The following is a 21,256-nucleotide window of genomic DNA, read 5'->3' as shown; positions in this document are numbered from 1 at the left end:
TCAGAACTGTGACTGTAAACACTTCCAATACTTCAGTACCAATGAATACCAGTTTGAATGTTGTGAGCATAAAAACTCATTGCACAGCTTTATGAATTCTGAAAAGATAAAGTTTCAAGGTCATATGAGCCGAGAGGATTGTTTGTCTCTCCATCCTTTGCTGCTGTCTGTGATGTGCTAGTCCTTTCTCTTGTCCTTTCTCTCTCCTTTTCTTGATGCTGGTGCTATAGGGAAAGTGTGTGTGTGTTGGGGGAAATACAAGCTGTTGAAATTATAGCCTGTATGCCAACACTGATAAAACGTTGCTTCCCCCCTCACTTTGAGATTTCCTTTCCCATAGGCTCTTCCCAGTCTTGGGTGCGATTGGACATGGTAAGATGTTTACACAATCTTTTTCCTCTGTGTAGGAGCCCCCCAGGTCTGAGAGGTGGGTGGCAGGAGAAATGGAGAAGGGGGGTTTTCTGACAGTGTGGGATAGGGGAACTAAATTCCAGATGGGTTGTGAGTGATAGGGTGGCAAATTAAAGAGGCTGCATCAGTGAGACCTAGTAAATGCATGTGTACTTCTGCAGACTGTTCTTATGTTGGAGGATGTTATCCTGTGTTGTGTTCCCAAAAGACAGAATCCTCCTGTCCAGAAAGGTATAGCTGCCCCAGATCTGTTGCAGGAGTGAAAGGGAACCATAAGCAATATGGGCAGTGCCAAGAGAGCTGCATTGCCAAATTAGAGCACTATCTGTGTGCTTAAGTTTTCATATTTAACATCTGTGGATCAGCATACGGTGTACTTCAAAATTAATAGAATTCTGCGGTACGTAAGGGTATGTGTGTGAATTGTTAAGCGTCTTAAGATCTTTCTTTCTTGGAAATGTCTAGCATAATTTGGACAAATTGATTCATAACTCATGTTAGCTCAAAGCTTTGATCATTAATGAAACCCTGAGTTAGAAACATGGGTTTTTGTGGTTTTTTTCCCCATTTTCTTTTCTGTATTTGCTGCTAAAATAAGTGTCTTTTTAGAACAGTCTCTGGTGTGGGGAAGAGAAATTAACTGGGTGGCTGAGAGACCAGTAAATGCTGCTGTGGGATTGTGTGTGGTGGTACATGGCAAGCTTAAATGGTGATTGTGTGTTTAAAGAAATAAAGGCATGAAGGGTTTGTACAGTCTCCAGCATATTCTTTTTGTGGTATTATATTTTTGGCACATGTAAACAATACTGCACAGAATGGTGTTAATTTTGGGATTGCTAAAATAACTCTTAAATGGCATACCAGAAAATGCTGTTGAATTTTTTAAAAAATTGATTAGCTTTCAGATTGAAAATATCCCTCTTTAAAACAGGAGTCTATAATCCAAGCTCAAATGTTTTGTTCTTTCATTTTTTCTTGACCCTCAAAACAGGTAACAGTTAAAGGAATGACAGGTTTCAGAGTAGCAGCCGTGTTAGTCTGTATTCGCAAAAAGAAAAGGAGTACTTGTGGCACCTTAGAGACTAACACATTTATTAGAGCATAAGCTTTCGTGAGCTACAGCTCACTTCATCGGATGCATTAGTTAAAGGAATGGTAATAGGAAACAGCTTTCTCAAAACTTTTCAGGAGATTCATTTTCCAGTGAAAACTGTACTGGAAAAAATCTATCCAATGTACTATTTAAGTGAAGTATACTTGTATAGTGCTAGTACTATCACAGACTATTTTGAATTACTTATTTTTTTTCATTTGTTTTTTTTTTCCAATGAACTTTATACAGTAAACTTGTATATCCTTGAATGGATTTGGTCATTGTGGAATATATCTTGATTGATTGATTTTTTTTGTATAAATCATGGCAATAAAACCAAAAGTTATTTTTGAAATTAATTTCAAACCTCTTGACCTTTAGTGTCCTGCCTTTTCCTTCCCTGTTTCTTTATACAGTATTGGAAATAAACACTGTTGTAGTTGCCAATAAATCAACAGTCTATTAACCTCAGAAATGTTTCAGATAATTTTATAAAGTTCCAAAGGCTATGAGACTACTGTAACACTCAGGCCAGTTTCAATTTTTTTTTAGTCTTACATATAATTCTGGAGTAATTCTGTGTGGAAGAGTGGATTTACTTCTGGTACACCCCCTTGTGGCTGGATGTGGCATGGCAGTGCTCTCTTGTCTAGCACCCTTTGCCGATGGTCACTTGAGTCTCATGGTGGTATGCCTCTTCCGGAGACTCAGCATGCTAGCCAGGTCATGGTTTAGTCTCACGTCATCCTGGAGTAACTAAATTAAAATAACATAGTGTCCTTACAAGAAGGTCTTTAGCCCTAAATCTGGTCCTTGTGGTCCTAGTGCCCTTCTCTCAGGGCTCTCCGTCCTTGTCCCCTCCTCAGGGTCTCATGCTACTTTACCAGTTGCTGGTAGGGGAACCTGGGCCCTCTCACTATACTGGTTCCTGTCCAGAGACCCTATAGCTAGGAGCCAAGTTCTGCTTTGTTCAACTCCTTTTTGTTGCCTCTCTAGACTCCTTCCTACTGTAGCCTTTTCCAGGCTTTTTCCCCCCTAACCTCTCTAGGTCCACCATATTTTTAGAGTCTAGACTCTTAAGGTCCTCTGCTGGAATCCCCAACAAAATCCCAAACCAGCAAGTATAACCTTAAATCCACTTCTGCCCTCATTGGGTTTGACCTTTCGTCTCACTAGTTTCCTGTGCCCTATTCCTTGTTTAACTTCCTTGCAGCGCTCTCCTCCTGGTCTCCCTATTCTCTAATCCCAGAGAGTAACTGCAAAGCTCTTTCTGCTCTAAACTTCCTCTGTTTATAGTCCTCTACCAGTGTTTCTTCCTCCCCCTTCTCCCCTCACCAAAAGCTAGGCTTCCTCGTCAATACAGCCTGGCCCACCCTCCAGGTGCAGGCTGCTGCTTAATTGGCTTCAGGCCCACACTAACCCTATCACCCCCTGTGGAGTACACACCCCTCATGCTCTACAATAAATATATATTGACATTATTTCAGTGAATGGCAATAATTATTGAGATAGAAAACTTCCTTTCAGTAGCTGCATACTCCTGTTGCTATGAAAAGGTTTTGCTTCTACAGCAACTGCAGGATTGGGCTCTATATCCTGGATCTTTCACTGAGCTCTGCACTGCCAGTTTCTTGTTTACTTCGTTGTGGCTCTGAGCAGACACACAAGGTCTGCGAGTTCAGAGCTCAGTGTGGATTTGGAGCATAAGGTTAATTCAGAATTGTGAAAGTTAATGCTCTTACAATAAAGGCATACTGCTAAGTAGTGGGTGTGGTAAGAGAACATGAACAGAATACAATTGGATCTTGCTAAATTATAATATGGGCCCTGATCCTGCAAATACTTTAGCACATGCTTAACTGAATGTATTGAACTCAGTGGGATTACTTATGGTGAGTTGAGCCAAGCACATGTCTAAGGACTTGTATTCAGTGTTAGCTCAAGGTAAGCTCAAGTGTTTACCTTTCACCTGACTCCCCTGCACATGCTAGTCTCTAGCTCCAGTTACGTGAGGCTTTAAACTATAGCGCTGATGATGCTGGAGCTAGTAATGCAGTGAGACTCAGCTACTCTGTGCTGCTGATACAGACGTGTGCAGATTGAGTTTTTCAAAGTGTTATTACTCTTGCACAAGCTCAGCTAACTCAGGATTAATTTAAGTGTACATTACTTGCGCTAACACTGCAGTGAAGGCAAGCCCTGCCTGTTTGCCATAGTTTGTTAAAATGTTTCCATGTGGCATTTCCATAGCCTTTTTTAAATCCCAGAATTATCTCTGCTGCCTTATTATGTATACGTGTACTACTCTTAATGCTCGTCCTGCGCGCACACAAAATATACCCAGTGAATTTCTCCGTATATACTTCTTTACTATAGTTGAACGCATATATGTATGTGGTTTTACTATCCTGCCATACTTTGATTTTAAAATATTCTCATCTCTTCAAATCCTTGCAAAGTTCTGTATTGGAGATTTTAATTATGCTGGTTTTCTTTTAACTTTTCCTAAATAGGGGTTAGAGTTTTAAGAGTATACTCGGGGTGAAAGTAACTTAAGGGACTAACCAGCACGCAGGGCGGCCGGGGTCCTGAGCAAGGTCGGGGAGTGGCTCAACTGGAATGGGCAGGGCTGGGGCCAGACTCCTGCAGCCAGCCCTTCAGCGATGGTGATTTAAAGGGTCCAGGGCTCCTGGCTGCTGCTAGCGCTACCCCAGGGCTCTGGTAGTGATTTAAAGAGCCGGAGCCCTGGGCTCTTTAACAAGCCGCCAGAGCCCTGGGGCTCCTGGCCACTGCTACCCTGGGGCTCCACCGGTGATTTAAAGGGCCCAGGGGCTGAGGTAGTGGCGGCTGGGAGCCCCAGGGTAGCGGTAGTGGCAGGCGGCCAGGAACTCTAGGGCTCTGGCTGTTCTTGCTCTCTTAGTATGGAAAGAAACAAACCTCCTTGTTCTTCACAATGCAATATTCATCTGTTTGTGTCAGTCTTTTTCAGTCAATAGCAACTTTCTGGCTTTTGAATTCTCGATTTCACCAGTGGTGGAGCACAGAATTCAGGATGTTGTGGAGGCAATAATCTTTTTATTTGTCACCTAAATATTGTAGTGATTGGTGCGTTAATTAGAATCTTAATTAATTGTAGATTAATTGTGTGTATATATAGCTAGTAAGTCCTAATGAAATTTCAAGGGTAGGATTAATATTGGAAAAACTAAGGGCACGTCTACACTAGCAAAGTTGCAGTTACAGTGCCACTCAGAGAGTGCCAAAGGAAAACTGCTGTTGTGTGTTCACACTGACAACTGCCTGCGCAATAGCATATTCACACTTGCAGCACTTGCGGTGCTATTCGGAGTGGTGCACTCTGGGCAGCTATCCCATAGAGCACCTCTTTCTCTGTTGATGCTAAGACTTGTGGGAAGGCAGAAGGGATCGCGGGGCATCATGAGTCCTGTCCCAATGCCCCTTGATGCATTGCTTTGCATCTCAGAAATCCCTGTTCTTCCGTCCACGTTTGGCACTATTTTTCAATGGTTTGTGTATTATGCGCCCTGCCCTGCCTCTTTCTGGCTGCAGGAATGGATCCCGAGCTGTTCACAAGAATGCTGCTCGAACTGACCAACACGTCGCAAGTGGTGGTAGAGTTATTCCTTAAACTACAAAGGCAAGAGGAGTGCAACATTGATCTTGCCACACATAGTAGCTATGACACGAGAATGCTTGTGGCATTCACGGAGGTGCTGACCACAGTGGAATGCCACTTTTGGACTCAGGAAATAAGCACTGAGTGGTGGGATCACATCGTGATGCACGTCTAGGATGATGAGCAGTGGCTGCAGAACTTTCAGATAAGGAAAGCCACTTTCATGGGACTGTGTAATTAGCTCACACTAGCCCTGCGGCGCAAGGACACGAGAATGAGAGCTGCCCGGGAGAAGCGCATGGCGATTGCACTGTGGAAGCTGGCTACTCCAGGCTGCTACCGATTGGTCGCTAACCAGGGTGGAGTTGGAAAGTTGACCGTTGGAGTCGTATTGATAGAAGTGTGCAGGACCATTAATCGCATCCTGCTCCGAAAGAAGGTGACTCTGGGCAATGTTCATGAGATTGTAGATGGCTTTGTACAAATGGGCTTCCCTAACTGTGGAAAGGCGTTAGATGGCACGCACATTCCAATTCTGGCACCAGATCATGTAGCCACCGAGTACATTAATCACAAGGGGTATTTCTCAATGGTTCTCCAGGTGCCTGTGGATTACCATGGATGTTTCATGGACTTTAGCTCAGGCTGGTCCGGAAAGGTGTATGACGCATGCATCTTTTGGAATGCTGCTGTTGAAGAAGCTACAAGCAGGGGACTTTCTTCCCGGACCAGAAGATCACCGTAGGGGAATTTGAAATGCCCATTGTGATCCTGTGAGACCCTGCCTACCCCTTAATGCCATGGCTCATGAAGCCATACACGGGGCAACTTGACAGCAGCAAGGAGCGGTTCAACAGGCTGAGCAAGTGCAGAATGAGTGTGGAGAGTGCATTTGGCCGTTTAAAAGCCCGCTGGCCATGCCTGTATGGGAAGCTGGACTTGGCCAATGACAATATTCCTATGCTTATTGCAGTGTGCTATACGTTCCATAATATTTGTGAAGGGAAGGGTGAAAGCTTCACTCAGAGGCTCAGCGCCTGGTGGCTGAGTTTGAATAGCCGGAGACCAGGGTTATTAGAGGGGCACAGTGGAGGGCCATAAGGATCAGGGATGTTTTGAGGCAGCAATTTAAAGCTGAAAGCCACTAATATTTGTTGCTATGCTCAGGATTGCAGTGCTTGTAATGCTAGGAGGTGATTGGTGCACATGGTGCAAGAAGGGGCTGTAACATAATTTATATGTTGCTTTGCAGTGCTCTTTTTGCTTTCACTTAATAGAATAAAGATTGCTTTCAAACAAACACAATTATTTTATTGAAAAACAACAACCAGAAGAGAGAGTCAAATGGAAAAAATTATCAGCAGGGAGGAGGATGGGGGAATGGGAATGGAAGGTCTCAAGAGGAGGAGGCGTCCCGGGACGGCTACAGATTTTTGTATGTCCAGGTATCATACCCAGCCTTCTCCTTTGGAGTATGATGCAGTTCTTCAGCAGGGCCAAACTGCACAGGGATGGGTGTTGAGCGCAGTGGGTATTAGGAGTCCACACTGCTGGACTGTGAGGAGAGAGGAGTGGAATGCTACGGGTAGAGAGTGGAGCCAGAAGGTTGATAAGAGTGTGTTGGCAGGGTGTTTGGGGGGGGGGCACATGGGAAAGTTTTGCAACAGTGGCTGCAGGGGAGGGCTGCTTGGTTTGCAGAGCTAGTATTGCCTGGAGCCTGTCCGCTTGGTGCTCCATAACTGTTAAGAGCCACCCTGTGTCGTCTTTCTGGTGTGCTGCGTTCTCTTTTTGGTCCCTCTTCTCGCTGTCCCGCCACTCCTTCAATTCCTTTTTCTCGGCCGCGGAGTTCATCATAACCTCACACAGAAAGTCCTCCTTAGTTCTTCTTGTACGCTTTCTAATTCTTCACAACCATTCTGCCGCTGATAACAAAGAGGGAGGCTGTGCTCCCAAGGTCATCTCTGTGAAGTTTAAATGAAACATTTTACAGAAGTAGTATTGTTTGCAACACAGACAACACGGTTTCAGTGCTTTAAAACACAGCTAGTACTCACACACCTGTTGACCCCAGGCAAGCACACACAAGTCACAAGACCCCCAAAATGGAGAGTAGCCGCAGGAGCAGCGTAAATCTCTGTTCCCGGGCACTTCTTTACGTTGGGCACGTGGTTCTTGGGCACTTGAGAAGAGGCCTGATAATCATTCCTGTCCCCACACTTTCCACAGGAGGTGTTCATTATGGAAGATATCTCCCTGCTGAGGGTGAGCAGGGAATCAAGGGAGGGTTTTCTCCAAGCCTGTGGCTTCTGCCCTGGTCCCTATGGGGCTAGCCTGTATGCAGCTGTGGTCCCCCCCCCCCCCGGCCCTGTGCTGGCAGTGGCTTGCGAAAGCTACTGTTAATGGGGCAAGAAACAAAGTAGCTCTGCCAAGGTACCTGCGGGAGCGGATTGTCCAGTATCTCCCTGAGAGTTTCCTGGTGATCTCTGAGGAAGATTCCCATGAAGTGAGGGAGTGTATCAACAGCCTGTTCTGCTGCCTCAAACTTGGCATGAGGTCAGAGACAAGCCTGCTTTCTGCAGCCCTTCTGCCTTCAACAACTCGCTTCAGCAATTCCCAAAATTAGATCCACTTACCAGGGGCCTCCTCTCCTGTTTGCCCTTTCCCAAGCTCCGACTGCTGTGACTGGCTAGGCTCCTCCAGGGTAGAAAAGAGCTCCTGACTGCATGCATCTCTGGCCTCCGAGTCATCCTTTGCCTTTGGTTCCCCCTCCCCTCTTCATCTAAGATTGCCTCCTCCTGGCTTGGTCCACTCTCAACTGGCAATGAAGTCAACCAGGTATCCATAGGGGACTTTGCAGTGGAGATGGGTTGACCACCGGGTATTGAGTCCAGCTCTTTGTAGAACCGGCAGCTTGTGGGTGCAGCACCGGAGCGACCGTTTGCCTTCTGTGCATTGTGCTAGGTGTTCCGCAGCTCCTTCACTTTGACCCTGCACTGCAATGTGTCTTGGTCATGGCTCCTTTCTATCATGCAGCTAAAAATCGGTCCATAGGTATCATAATTCCAACGGCTGGAGTGCAGCTGTGACTGCACTGCCTCCTCTCCCCAAATGTCGATGAGTTCCAGCAGCTCAGCATTGCTCCAAGTGGGAGATTGTCTGGTGCATGGAGTAGGCATAGCCACCTGGAAAGATGAGCTGAGACCACTGCATGCATCGCTGATAAAACAGGAAGGGGACTTTCAAATTTTCAAAGGAATGTTTGGAGTAAGGCTGATGGTTGGTCATCTGAGGGCAGCAGGGCAGTAGAGTACAAACCGATGGCCAGAGAGGTAAGGACAGGCATTGTGGGACATCTCCCAGAGGCCCAATCGCAGCATTGTAATCACTATGGTGTCACCACTGGCACTGCAGCGCTGTAGTCCCGGCACAGTAGCTGTATGCCTCTCATCGAGGTGGGTTTTTAGAGTGCTGCATCTGCGCAGTTTCTGTGCACTAAGTGACTTGGCAGCGTGCACACCACGGGAGTTACAGCGCCCAAAGCCGCTTTACTGCGCACAAACTTGCCAGTGTAGACGGGGCCTTAGTGGTTCCTGTAGAATTGTTGCAGTCTAATTATATCGATTCCTTCCCTCCCTCCCTCCCTTTTTTTTGGGGGGGGGTATGTGCGTGTCTCTCTATGGGGTATGCTTTACTCTGTGTGGGGCACCAAATGAAAGATTACTGCTTTGGTCTTTGAATCACTGGAAGCTATGCATCAGAGGCAAAGAATTTAGCATTCTAGTTCTCACTGGAACAGAGAAAACATAGGTTAAAATGGGAAATCCCCAGTGAACTGGATAGGCAGCATGCCCTTTAAAACTGTTCTAAGCAGTTCTACAGTGTCATACTTAGGGGTTTTGCATTAATAGTAGTTGCATTCACATTATCCATGTCTCGTAGGTAAAGCTAGGTGAATTGCAGGTTATTGCAGATGATGTACAGAGCAACTTAATTGCAAGTTAGAATGTAAAAAGGATAGGGGTCCAGTGAACAGTTTATAATTGAAATGAAGAAGAGCTGTTTGTGTAAGTAGCATTGGTCAATTGACCAGTCAAATAATGTAAAAATGGTGAAACATTTATAACATTTTAAAGTTATTAAAATAGTAGCAAAAGTGAGACTTTGTGGTCTCTAGTAGACTTAGCTTTAGATGAATATTTATGCCTAATTAGAAAAAAAGTTACTTAATGGAGTTATTTTTACTAAGAAAAATGCAAAACACAATGAAATTCTACAAAATGAAAGGATAATTTTAGCGAAGGTTAGCATTTAAACTTGAATATTATTCAAGCAGACATTTACAAAAAAAAAAATTAAACACATAGCAGCTATAAAAAGTCGCTTTAAAATGCATTTATGCTAGGTAGGCAGCAGGCTAACTCTTCAAGCATCTTGCTTTTCATTATCTTTTTCTTTATCCGCTTTAGCTGCTTCAGATAGATCTTTGTCATCATCATTAAATTGATCAGCATATCCTTCCTTATCTAATGCATATTGATACAATTCATTTGTCATTTTCTCTGGTCTGAAATTTTAATACAGGGGTGGCCAAAATTATTGACCTTTGGAGCCGCATACAACAATCTTCAGAAGTTTGAGAGCCATGCCTGCTGGAGCTCGGGGCATCTGCCCTACTGTGGGGTAGTGAGGCTAGGGACTTTTTCCCTATGGGTATTGGGGGGCCTCAAGGCTTCTTCCTTGTGGGTGGGGCCTGCCAGGGCTCAGGGCTTCAGCACTGTAGGAAGGGGGTCTTGGGGCTTCAGCCCTGTGGGAAGTGCATGCCAGGGCTTGGGGCTTTAGCCCTGTGGGAGGTGGCCTGCTGAGGCTTGGGGCTTCAGCCCCATAGGGGAAAGGGGTAGTCGGGCTGAAGCCCCAAGCACCCTCTCCCTGCTGAGCAGAAGCCCCTAGTCTCACCACCCCACTGCAGGGCAGAAGCCTCAAGTCCTCCCCCTCCGTGCCCCCTCCCCAAACTGGCAGGTGGAGAATATGAAGGGTTGGGGGGCTCCATGAGCCACACTTTAACTATAAAGGAGCTACATGTGGCTCGCGAGCTGTTTACATGGTCACCAGCTTCCCAGTAGTGGAGGTCTTTGATTCTCCAAACCGTTTAGTTTTGTTCTGCACATGTAAATAGTACATGGAGATATTAAAATAATTTCTGTCACTATAGCTAGAATTCAAGGAGGACACAATCCAAGTTATTTTGCTTGAGCTGTTGGGATTGCACTTCACATTGTGTTACAACTGAATGGGCTGCTTTTTTATAATTTGCTACCTCCATCAGAATTGTTTTGTTCATGTATATAACCTTTAAAATTTGCAACAATTGTAGCCTGTATGTATAAGAGTTTGCTAGGTGAGGCATAGGTGGTATAAGTTAAGGTAATAATGCAATGAGCCTACAACTCTCAAGGCCTTTAAGTTTGGCTAAGCTATTGTCTAAGACATAAATGCCAAAAAGCCTTAGCATAAATAGCTAGCCAAGAGTAACCCTAGATCACAAGATAGAATGCTGTAAACCAATAAATTGCTGGTAGGCAATCACAAGATGCTAGTTTATGCCATCTTGTGATACATTTAGTTAGTGACATCAGCAGATGTCTGACCACAGGGATGTATGGTAAATAATTGAGGCATAGGCTTATAAACTTGATGTAAAAGGATTAATAACTTTTGGAAGAAGGGCACCCCAACATTAGTAGGGTGAAGAAATACAAATAAGGAAAAGCTGAAACCCCTATTTAAATGTGCATTAGACATAGTCTCGTCAGCATAACATATTATAAAATAGTGTTCCAGCTATGTGCTTTGGGAAGGAGAGATGTAGCCCTTTGGAGATGCCAGGATGGCAACCATTGGTGATGGTGAGAGGGAAGATGAGGAAGACAATAACTAACCCACCTGGGTTTTTTACCCATGAAAGCTTATGTCCAGATAAATTTGTTAGTCTTTAAGGTGCCACCGGACTCCTTGTTGTTTTGTAGATACAGACTAACACGGTTACCCCTCTGATACTAAATGTAAGTGTTCTTCAAAACTCTGGCTGAGGTCCAACACACAGGTGCTGGCTTCTTCCTTGCCCCGGGGGTGCTCTGTCCCAGGTCACACCTGACTCTATCCCTTCCCCCAAACCCTCACCTCAACTCTGCCCCTCCCGGCTATTTCATACCTCTTCCCACCCAGTTCCATTCTCTCTCCCGAGCACGCCCCGTGCCCTCGTCTCCTCCCAGCACCTCCTGCATGCCACAGAACAGCAGATCTATGGTGGGCGGGAGGCATGGCAGGAAGGTGGAGGGAGTTGATTGGGGGGGCTGCAGGTGATGGGAGATGCTGGGAGGGAGGGGAGCTTGACTGCCAGTGAGTGTGACACACCCCCTAATTTTTTTCCGTGGGTCCTCCAGCTCTGGAGCACCCACAGAGTTGGCACCTATAGTATAACACATCAGAATCTTTGGTATAGAAGTATAACATCATGGAAGAAAATAGTACACTTCAATATCTTAAATCTTCCTGCTTGGTCATGATTTTTGATCATGTCTACGCTAAAGAGAACAATTGTTTGTACTTCAAATAATGCAAAACAATTGACTGAAGTACAAACAATTGAAAATATCCACTGCTAGCTAACATCACTCAGTGTAAGACTTGATCTTTATTTAAGTTATACCTGCATATCTACATCCATCAAGGGTGTGGAAAAAAACCCCAAAACCCCACTCACACCTTTGACAGACATAGCTATGTTGCTAAAACCCTGAGTGCATCTTTTGATGTAGCTAATGTTGTTCAGGGAAGTGGTGGTTCTCTGCCAGTCGAATAACTCCTTCTGTTGGTGTAGGCAGCATCTATCCTAGGGGGCGATGCCAGCGTAGGCTCCACAGTGTAGACGTAGCCACAGGCTTGCCCTTGTGCCCACACTAGTGCTTTCTTATACCTATTTAGGCAGGGTGATTCTTGTTTGACATCTGCCTCAGCTGGTGAACATGCTTAGTTCACTGATTGGGAGTTCCCTTTTTCTCCTTTTTGCCATACCTTCTATTATTTTCCTCTGCTTTCTCCAGGCCCTATTAGATTGGGAGAGACTAGGAGAGGGGAGAAGTTGGTAGTGGAGGGACTGAGTGCTTACTAGTTTCAGAGTGGTAGCTGTGTTAGTCTGTATCAGCAAAAACAATTAGGACTCTTCGTGGCACCTTAGAGACTAACATTTTTTTTGGGCATAAGCTTTCGTGGGCTAAAGCCAACTTCATCAGATACATGGAGTGGAAAATACAATAGGCAAGTATAACTACACAGCATATGAAAAGATGGGAGTTGCCTTACCAAGTTGGGGCAGGGGGAGTCAGTGCTAATGAGCCAATTCAGTTAAGGTGGAAGTGGGCTATTCTCAACAGGTGACAAGAAGGGGTGGAAATCACTTTTGTAGTGCTAATGAGGCCAGTATAATCAAGGAGGCCTGTTTCAAGCTGTTGACAAGAAGGTGTGAGTATCAGCAGGGGGAAATTTAGTTTTTGTAGTGACCCATCCACTACCAGTCTTTATTCAGGCCTAATTTGCTGGTGTCCAGTTTGAAAATTAATTCCAGTTCTGCAGTTTCTCGTTGGAGTCTGTTTTTGAAGTTTTTGTTGTCGAAGAACTGCCACTTTTAACTCGGTTATTGAGTGTTCAGGGAGATTGAAGTGTACATTGGCCAAACTGGACAGTCTCTACGCAGAAGAATAAATGGATGCAAATGTGACATTAAGAATTATAACATTCAAAAACCAGTAGAACACTTCAATCTCCCTGGACACTTCCACCTTATTTGAATTGATCCCCCACTTGGTAAGGCAACTTCCATCTTGTCATATGCTGTGTATTTATACCTTGCTACTGTATTTTCCACTCCCTGCATCTGATGAAGTGGGTTTTAACCCATGAAAGCTTATGCCCAAATAAATTTGTTAGTCTCTAAGGTGCCACAAGGATTCGTCATTGTTTTTGAGTGCTTACTGTCAGTTCTGTTCCTGTTGCTTGCAGCCCTGGCTGGTGGTGATGTTACTTTGGCAAACTACTCACAGTTGTTGAAACATGAGTGGTTTGCAGATTGAGAAGTCACAGAACCAGTGATCAGAAAATTGCCAGTGTGTGTGTGAATACTGTTGGGCAGAGTGGGTATGTGACAGAGGGCATTTTTAGGTGGTGATCCAGAATTAGGTCACTGGATGAGGACTGCTCAAGTAGACGGGGATAATATAGGCGGTGCATGTGTGGCCCATGTATGTGTGTGAGAAAATGTAGCTGTGGATGTATGAAGGATGGATAATAGAGTGCATGGGGAGGGTACAGAGGGAACTTTTGGTGACCGAAAATTGACACTGTTGGAGTCTACACCAGCACATAATTGAGATTTGGGGCTTACCCCTAAAACTTCAGGGATCAATTGTATCGGTTTTTTCTCTTCCTATCTTCCCAGCAGTCTGTACATGCACTTGCATTCTGCAAGTTTCTTTTAATTGATTGGTGTACATTTCTCCATTTTTAGATAAGGTTCTATTACGCAATCCTTTTTGCAATCTGAAAGGCTTCTATGAAATATTAAGTATTTTGTAATGCTGTTGAATTATAAAAGTTTCATATTTTGTTAAAAATGATTCTGTATTCTCTTTTCAGTCTAGTGCATAAGTCAATATTTACTTCATTGACTGCATTTTTAATCCTTCATTGTCGTGTTTGTCTCTGCATTCAGAGAGCTAGCATGAAGCATGCTTTTGTATGATGTGCTGTAGTGCAACAGCAGGAAAAAAAAATTACAGTGCTTTAACTTGAGCAGCAATCAGTGCAATCCTGAGAAGTGGAGAGACTGTAAGAAGTTACACTAGCCATTTATTTAGGGACTGGTAATGTTGGAACACTATATTCAAGTCTGGTTCCATAATTAAAATATATACTGGAGATAACACGGTAGAGGTCCCTCTGTACAGAGAGTTTACAGAAAGTAGATTCTTATAAAAACTAGATTTTTAATTTTTTATTTATTTATATATATTGGGGGGGCGGGCTAAAAAACCTCCAAAAATCCAAAACTGCATTTTGGAAAGAGGAAATCTCAGATGGTATATATACAATTAGTCATAGTGCTGCTGTCCACAGATGCATTAGAAGGGTTACTTCAGCCTGCTTGCAGCTTGGGGGCAGAACTAAACCTGTTGGTCACAGCCTCCACAGCCTGTGGGGAACCAGACCTTCCTGCTGCAGAGCTTTGATGAGGAAAACTTCAACCTTTTATTTCAAATTTCTGACAGGTAGTTAGGGCTGAGCATTTATCCATGCAAGTCCCTGCCATGTCCTAGTATTTGCCTTTTGGGGAAAAGGTCTCCTCCTCTCTGCTTCCTTTCTTAGCAGGCTTCAGGAAGAAAGCTTGGCTGAGAAAAGCCCAGAGGCAAAATGAAAGGTCTTTTCTCCCCCATCTCACCTCCCTTTTGAATGTCTTGTTGAGGAACTCATATGGATCTGTGGACAGGATGCAGTTTTCCCCCTCCCCACAGGCTTTCAACAGCTTTTCTCTAAAGGGCTTTCCTATTATAAATCAGCTATCTGATAGAGCAGCTTTTAGCTCATATTAATTAAGTGTTACAAGAAGATCAGGATGGGATGATGTGGTTTAGAAATAGGAACAGCAGATGTTTTAAGGGATTTTCTTGTGGTTTTTTTTTCTTTCCCCCAAAAATGAAAGCCAGCTTTACTGTGGAACTATCAGAGACTATATTTTTGCAAAGGAAGCTTCAGGTACTTTCTGTGCACTAGTGATCATTGTCCTGTCCTGAATCTTTTTTTAAAGAGACATTGACTTAAATCATATTGGTAAATTTTTTTTACTGATTAATAATACATGAACATGTTAGAAATACAAATTCACTTTTCATGTTTACTTTATTCATTTCTCTCAGATTGAGCAATGAACTAAAAAAAAGTGTAGAAACACCTCTGTTGGTTAAATTTGATAAAGTATATCATTACAAAATTGTAAAATTTCAGGCTAAATTTGCAGTGTGTCCATTCAGTTAGCTCTTACTAATACACCAATGCAGTTGTCTTATCCTGGATATGGTATGCATAGGTTTTATTATCTATATAAAACGAATATTTATCTAGAGAAGAAATACATCAGTACCCTTTTGTGGTATTCTGTAAGTCTGATTATCTTTCTACTGAAATGAATGGAACACTTGGACCATAAGATATATGTTGGGGAAAGATCCTAAGTAAAACCGAACTCAGAGTCAGGCTCTCCTTATCTTTTTTCTAAGTAATTTCTCTAATATTGTCAGCTCATGAAATGTATAGCAGAGCAATTTTTATGAAAGCTGATGTGAGGGAATGGTTGTGGCTCAAAAAGTACATGGTCTGGAAAGTGGTTGTCTACTGCTAACAAAATGTAACATGATGAAAGTCTCGACTCTTTGTATAGACATTGTCACTAGTTTTAGTACATATGTACACCTTTTACATAACTTTTCTTTTCTAGGATCCTTCAGTTACACAAGTGACAAGAAATGTTCCACCGGGATTAGACGAGTACAATCCTTTCTCAGATTCCAGAACAGTAAGCACAGTAGTTTATTTCTTTAATATGCTCTTATATTTTTTTTTTTGAGAGTTCTTTGGAAAACTGTTTTACAGAAAGTTTGGAAGTTTCACTCTTAGAAATGTGAAGGACTAATGAGGGAAAACAGAAGATATATAAATACAGTTAGGCCCTAAACAACATGTGGATTTGTCATGTGGGTGGACTTTAGTGGGATTTAAGCATGTGACTTGTTGCTTGTTTTACCACGTGGTAAGTTTGTCTTACCACGGCTGTTCAAAAATTACCTGGAAAGAATCCGTGCGTGCGCATGTATGTCAGTGTGGCTGCACAAAACTGCTCGATATTGCTGAAATTTAAAAGCAGTATTATTATTATACAAATTGTCATAACAAAAAACAGCAAGTTTAAAATTTGAAGGAAATTTCCTATTTAAAAGAAAAATTCTGTGGTATAATGACTTTGTGCACTAATCTTTCAGTCCTAGGTTAAAATCTGACTTAAATTGTAAATAAAATAAATTTGACATCTTATTCTGTGGTTGATATTCATCTGTCTTGTATTTCTATCAGACAGTTTTGGTAGTGTGTGTTCGAGAAGCCAAGAACTGGAATAGCAGTCTTACTGCAGGTCCACATAGATTAGTACAGGGAAATATGCAAAATGAATCTAGCTATCTGTAGTTTCCTCATATTCCTCTTTGAGAATTCTGGAGCTACACCTGTGTTGTTGTTGTTAACTTGTATGATTATAAAATGCACTTTAATTTCTGAATCTGTTCTATTGAAGGGAGGTGCTAAACATAATAGTCCTTAATTGGGTATGTGCGAGCTTATATCCAAAGAATTCAGATGGGCCTCATCCTAGATGCCAGTCACATAACAAAATTAGAGTAGTGTTCTTTTTTTTTGTGGTGGGTGGTGGTGCTAAGGGAAAGGGAAAATTTGAGTTTAGTGACCGATGTTAGCACAGTTGTTCATTTTAGGGTCAATGAGATGTCGATGTTTATGAATACTTCCTTTAAAACTAATTCTTATACAGACATTTTACCTAAAGTGCAACAGCAGCAGCATTTATTTGGAGGGACTTTTTCTTTGACAGGCTTCCTTGCTAAAGGCAAGTAACCAACATGCTCAGCTTCATTATAATGGAAGCTATGAAGAAATGTATCTTGTATGGCTATTATGACAGTATATAACCACAGATACCCTTACTTAATCAAGTCCCAGGAAATTTCAATTAGAAATCTGACTGTTTTCTGTTTAGAAAGATTTCTTAATTTCGGGTTATTGGTGAAAGATGCTACAGTGGCACTTTCAGTTGGGATATGCTGATTGACTTAATTAGGATCAGGATTTCACTTTAGATTTAAGAAAGGAGGTGGGGGAATAAAAGAGCCAGTTTACATTCAAGAGGAGTCTTCTCTTCCTCTGTCCCTCAACCTGCCACTACTTTTCCAGGAAGCCTCTTTGCTATGTCCTGGGTTCTGGTTTTCCCTCAAGCCCTACATCAATTAGACCAGTTTAGATTGTAAAGATTTTTGGAAAAAGAAATTGTATGTTTTTGGCAGACACTTTCTAGTTTCAGCATTTTTTAAACAAACAAAAATAAGCTGGGAGTTCTTAACCAAAGACTTTCTCATGAAAACTTTCATTTAGGGGGGAAAAAAGGGCCATTTTTTTTTAAATTAAAAGTTCAGTTAGCTCTATTAAATTACTTTGATATGCTTGGCACAAAAGAATAAAACAGGCATTTTTTTTAGCCCTACCCTTTCAATCTATGTGATGCCCAACAAGCAAGCTTAAATCTTCCCCAGCTTCAGGACTTCCACTAAATAACTGTAAAATTAAATGCTTAATAGATACCTGTGATAAAAATGTGAGATATGGGTGTTTTGGTAAGACTTTTGGCCCTGTCATATGATGTTAATCATAAGAGATTACATGATGGTCAATGAATCTAGAAGCTGCTAGTACATTTTTTAAAAAAAAAAAAAAAAAAACTCCAATCCAAATAAAATATAAATGAAAACTCAGTTAACAAATCTAATAGATGTCTAGGATGGAGGTTTGGGTACACAGTCTGACAGATAGGGAATATTCTGCCACTTACTCAATGAACCTCAATGGTTTTGTGTTCATATGCCCACTTTTTGTTTTCAAAACTGATGCCTCTGCTGTTGTCTGAGTTTGCCATCTGGAGCCTGTGTATGTTGCTTCTGTGGGTTTTCATCGTTGTCTTTGGACAAATGCTGTTGGAGCATTCTAGATGGTCTTGGGGGGGGAAAAGCCAGTTTTTCTTTGGTTTTGTTCAGTTATGCACTGTTTCTCTTATTAACTGGTATGAAAACCTGAGAGGAGATAAATGTACAGTTCTGCAAACCAATACTTTGTGCGCACACACATACACACATTTCAGCAACAATGACTCTAGAACAGATCTAACCCTTCCTTATCCTTTCCCTCTACGTAGTCTCCCTTGAACATCCCTTCCTTAACAAGTAAAGATTATCAGTTTTTTCTGCAAATGATGTTAAATAAATAGCTCATGTTGACAATAACCTGCTGTCCAGTAAAGCCGATATCCTCTTCCTAAACTGAACAAAGATCAAGATAGTAGATGTTTGAACACCAAATATGCAAGATAAGAGAAGAAAAAATTAAAAGCCACAAGCTGTTTTCTTAAAAATACCTGCTCACCCATATTGTACTAGCATATGACACAATGTGCACAATTATTGTAGCCTTGCCAAGACTAGAATTAGTGACCTTAAACTAGAGCTGTAGACTAGGGTCCATAAAGTACCATGCAAACAGAAGTCCCGTCTAGACTAGATATTTCAATTATAAACTGTTTGTGGCAGGAGTTGTTTTATGAATGGGTACTGTGCACTTAGGGATGCATTGATCTTCGTTTGGCTTTCAGGTGTTAATGTAATACAAATAACAATAATCTTGGTCAGATTGTGCCTTCCAATCACATATTCTTGAGGCTTCTCTTCTGTATATTTTGGTAACATTTGTATAATTTGTCATGGCAACAGAGTGTTATTTAATTAGACATCCTTACCACTCTCTTAGGCCAGGTGACCTGCTTCAGTTAAAGAATAGGAATGTGTTCAGAGTAGTTTAACTTGAATGTAAATGTAAAGTCTATTTAGAGATATGTGCAGGAGTTCTGGTAAACTAGAGGGAGAATTGATTTCTTATATGCTAATTTATACAGGAAGTGGCAAGAAAAGATGTCAGTTATTCTTGGAGTGTTTACACAAGGTTATTTTTAATCAATGCTTGCAAACAAGCTTTAATACTTAACATACCTCATGGATCCCATGAGGCGAGTCCTTTGTAATGTTCAATTATCAGATTAAGATATTGACTGTTTAGTTTTATTTTTAATATTTTACTATACATAATCTCAAACTTTATATAGTGAAGGAGTGAACTCAGTGAGGAGAGATCAAAGAGAAATGAGTTTTTTTTCTAGTTCTCTGTGCTACTGTACTCAGATATGATCCATAGAAGGTTCATAGATAGCAAGGTCAGAAGGGACCATTGTGATCATCTAATCTGATCTCTGGTATAACACAGGCCATAGAACTTCCCCAGGATAATTCCTAGACCATAACTTTCAGAAAAACATTCAGTCTTGATTTAGGAATTGTCATGAATGGAGTATTCCCCACAACCCTTGGTAAATTGTTCCAATGGTTAAGTATGCTCCCTGACAAAAACGTACACCTTATTTCCTGTCTGAATTTGTCTAGCTTCAACTTCCAGCGATTTGGATTGCGTTATACCTTTCTCTGCTAGTTTGAATAGCCCATTATTAAATATTTGTTCTCCATGCAGATTCTTACAGACTGTAATCAAGTCACCCTTAGCATTCTCTGTCAAGCTAAAAGGATTGAGCTCTCTATCACTAGAAGGCATGTTCTTCTCTGAACCCTCTCCAATTTATTAACAGCCTTCTTGAATTTTGGGCACCAGAATGGATATGAGTTAGGATTCAGAATTAGGGTTTGGATTCAAAAGGGCACTATTGTGGAGTCTAAGGAAAGGCAGTTTGGTCTAATGCATCGAGCATGGACTGGGATGTGGGAGACCTGGGTTCTAATCCCACTTCTTCTGTTAGCCTGCTGGGTGATCTTGGGCAAGTCATTTCACTTTTTTGTGCCTCAGCTTCCACATGTGTAAAATGGGGATAATAATACTGACCTCCCTTTTTATAGTTCTTTGAGATACTGATGAAAAGAGTTGGGTATTAGCTTTTTCTGAAAGTTGACAGTTTAGCAGTGTTGATAAATGCAAAGTAATGTATATTGGAAACCATAATCCCAACTATTCCTACAAATGATGGGGTCTAAATTAGCTGTTTCCACTCAAGAAACAGATGTTGGGGTCATTGTGGCTAGTTCTCTGAAAACATCTGCTCAATGTGTGACAGCAGTCAAAAAAGCTAACAATATGAGGAACCAGTAGGAAAGGGATAGATTAAACAAAATATCCTAATGCCACTATATAAAACCATTGTATGCCCATATCTTGAATACTGCATGGAGTTCTGGTTGCCTCATCTCAAAAAAGATGTATTAGAATTGAAAAAGGTAGAGAGAAGGTCAGCAAAAATGATTAGAGGTATGGAACAGCTTCCATATGAGGATAGATTAGTAAGACTGGGACTGTTCATCTTGGGGGGGAAAAGGGTGACGGGGGGATGGAGGGGGCTATGTTAGAGGTCTATAAGATCATGAATCGTGTGGAGAGTGTACATAACACTTCCATATTCACCCTTTCAGATAACACAAAAAACAGATAACCCAATGAAATTACTAGGCAGCAGGTATAAAACGAACAAAAGGAAATAGTACTTCTTCACACAATACACAGTCAACTTGTGGAGCTCATTGCTAGGGGATGTGAAGGCCAAAAGTATAAACTGTGTTCAAAAAAGGATTAGATAGGTAAATGGAGGATAGGTTCATCAATAGCTATTATCCAAGGTGGTTAGGGATGCAACCCCAGGCTTTGGGTGTCCCTAAGACACTGACTGCCAGATGCTGGGACTGGAGGACAGAAGATGGAACACTTGATAATTGCCAAGTTCATTCCCCTGAATAATCTGGTGTTTGCTACTGTCGGACAGGATACTAGGCTAGATGGACCATCTATACTTGATCTGACCCAGTTTGGCTGTTCTTATATTTCTTAATGTTGTTTTCCCCAGACCTGGGGATCAAACCATGACTCTGATCCTGGGACAGGAGGCTCACTTGCTTGAGGGATACTCCCAGAGAGTACATGGCACCCACTAGCTCTTTTGGGGAGCAAAATTGAAAATGTTGTTCAAGAAAATTTGTGTCTCTAGGTAGGCTCAAGCCTAATGTTCCTCAGGCTCATGAACTACAGTAGAACCTCAGAGTTATGAACACCTCGGGAATGGACGTTGTTTGTAACTCTGAACAAAACATTATGGTGGTTCTTTTAAAAGTTTACAACTGAAAGTTGACTTA

At 42.1% G+C, this 21,256-nt stretch overlaps 1 protein-coding gene across 3 annotated transcripts in view; it reads left to right on the top strand.

Annotated features, from left to right (window-relative positions):
- SCAMP1 (secretory carrier membrane protein 1) overlaps positions 1-21,256 on the top strand; it is a 91,295-nt gene that overhangs the window by 15,574 nt on the left and 54,465 nt on the right. For all 3 annotated transcript variants that reach the window (XM_038401302.2, XM_038401303.2, XM_043515305.1), the window contains one exon: positions 15,685-15,762. In XM_038401302.2, the coding sequence (XP_038257230.1) occupies positions 15,685-15,762 (78 nt within the window). The remainder of the gene's footprint in view (positions 1-15,684; positions 15,763-21,256) is intronic.

This window comes from Dermochelys coriacea, chromosome 5 (genome assembly GCF_009764565.3).
Source record: "Dermochelys coriacea isolate rDerCor1 chromosome 5, rDerCor1.pri.v4, whole genome shotgun sequence".
Classification (NCBI taxonomy): Eukaryota; Metazoa; Chordata; order Testudines; family Dermochelyidae; genus Dermochelys; species Dermochelys coriacea.
This window is presented reverse-complemented; position numbering and strand designations above follow the sequence as displayed.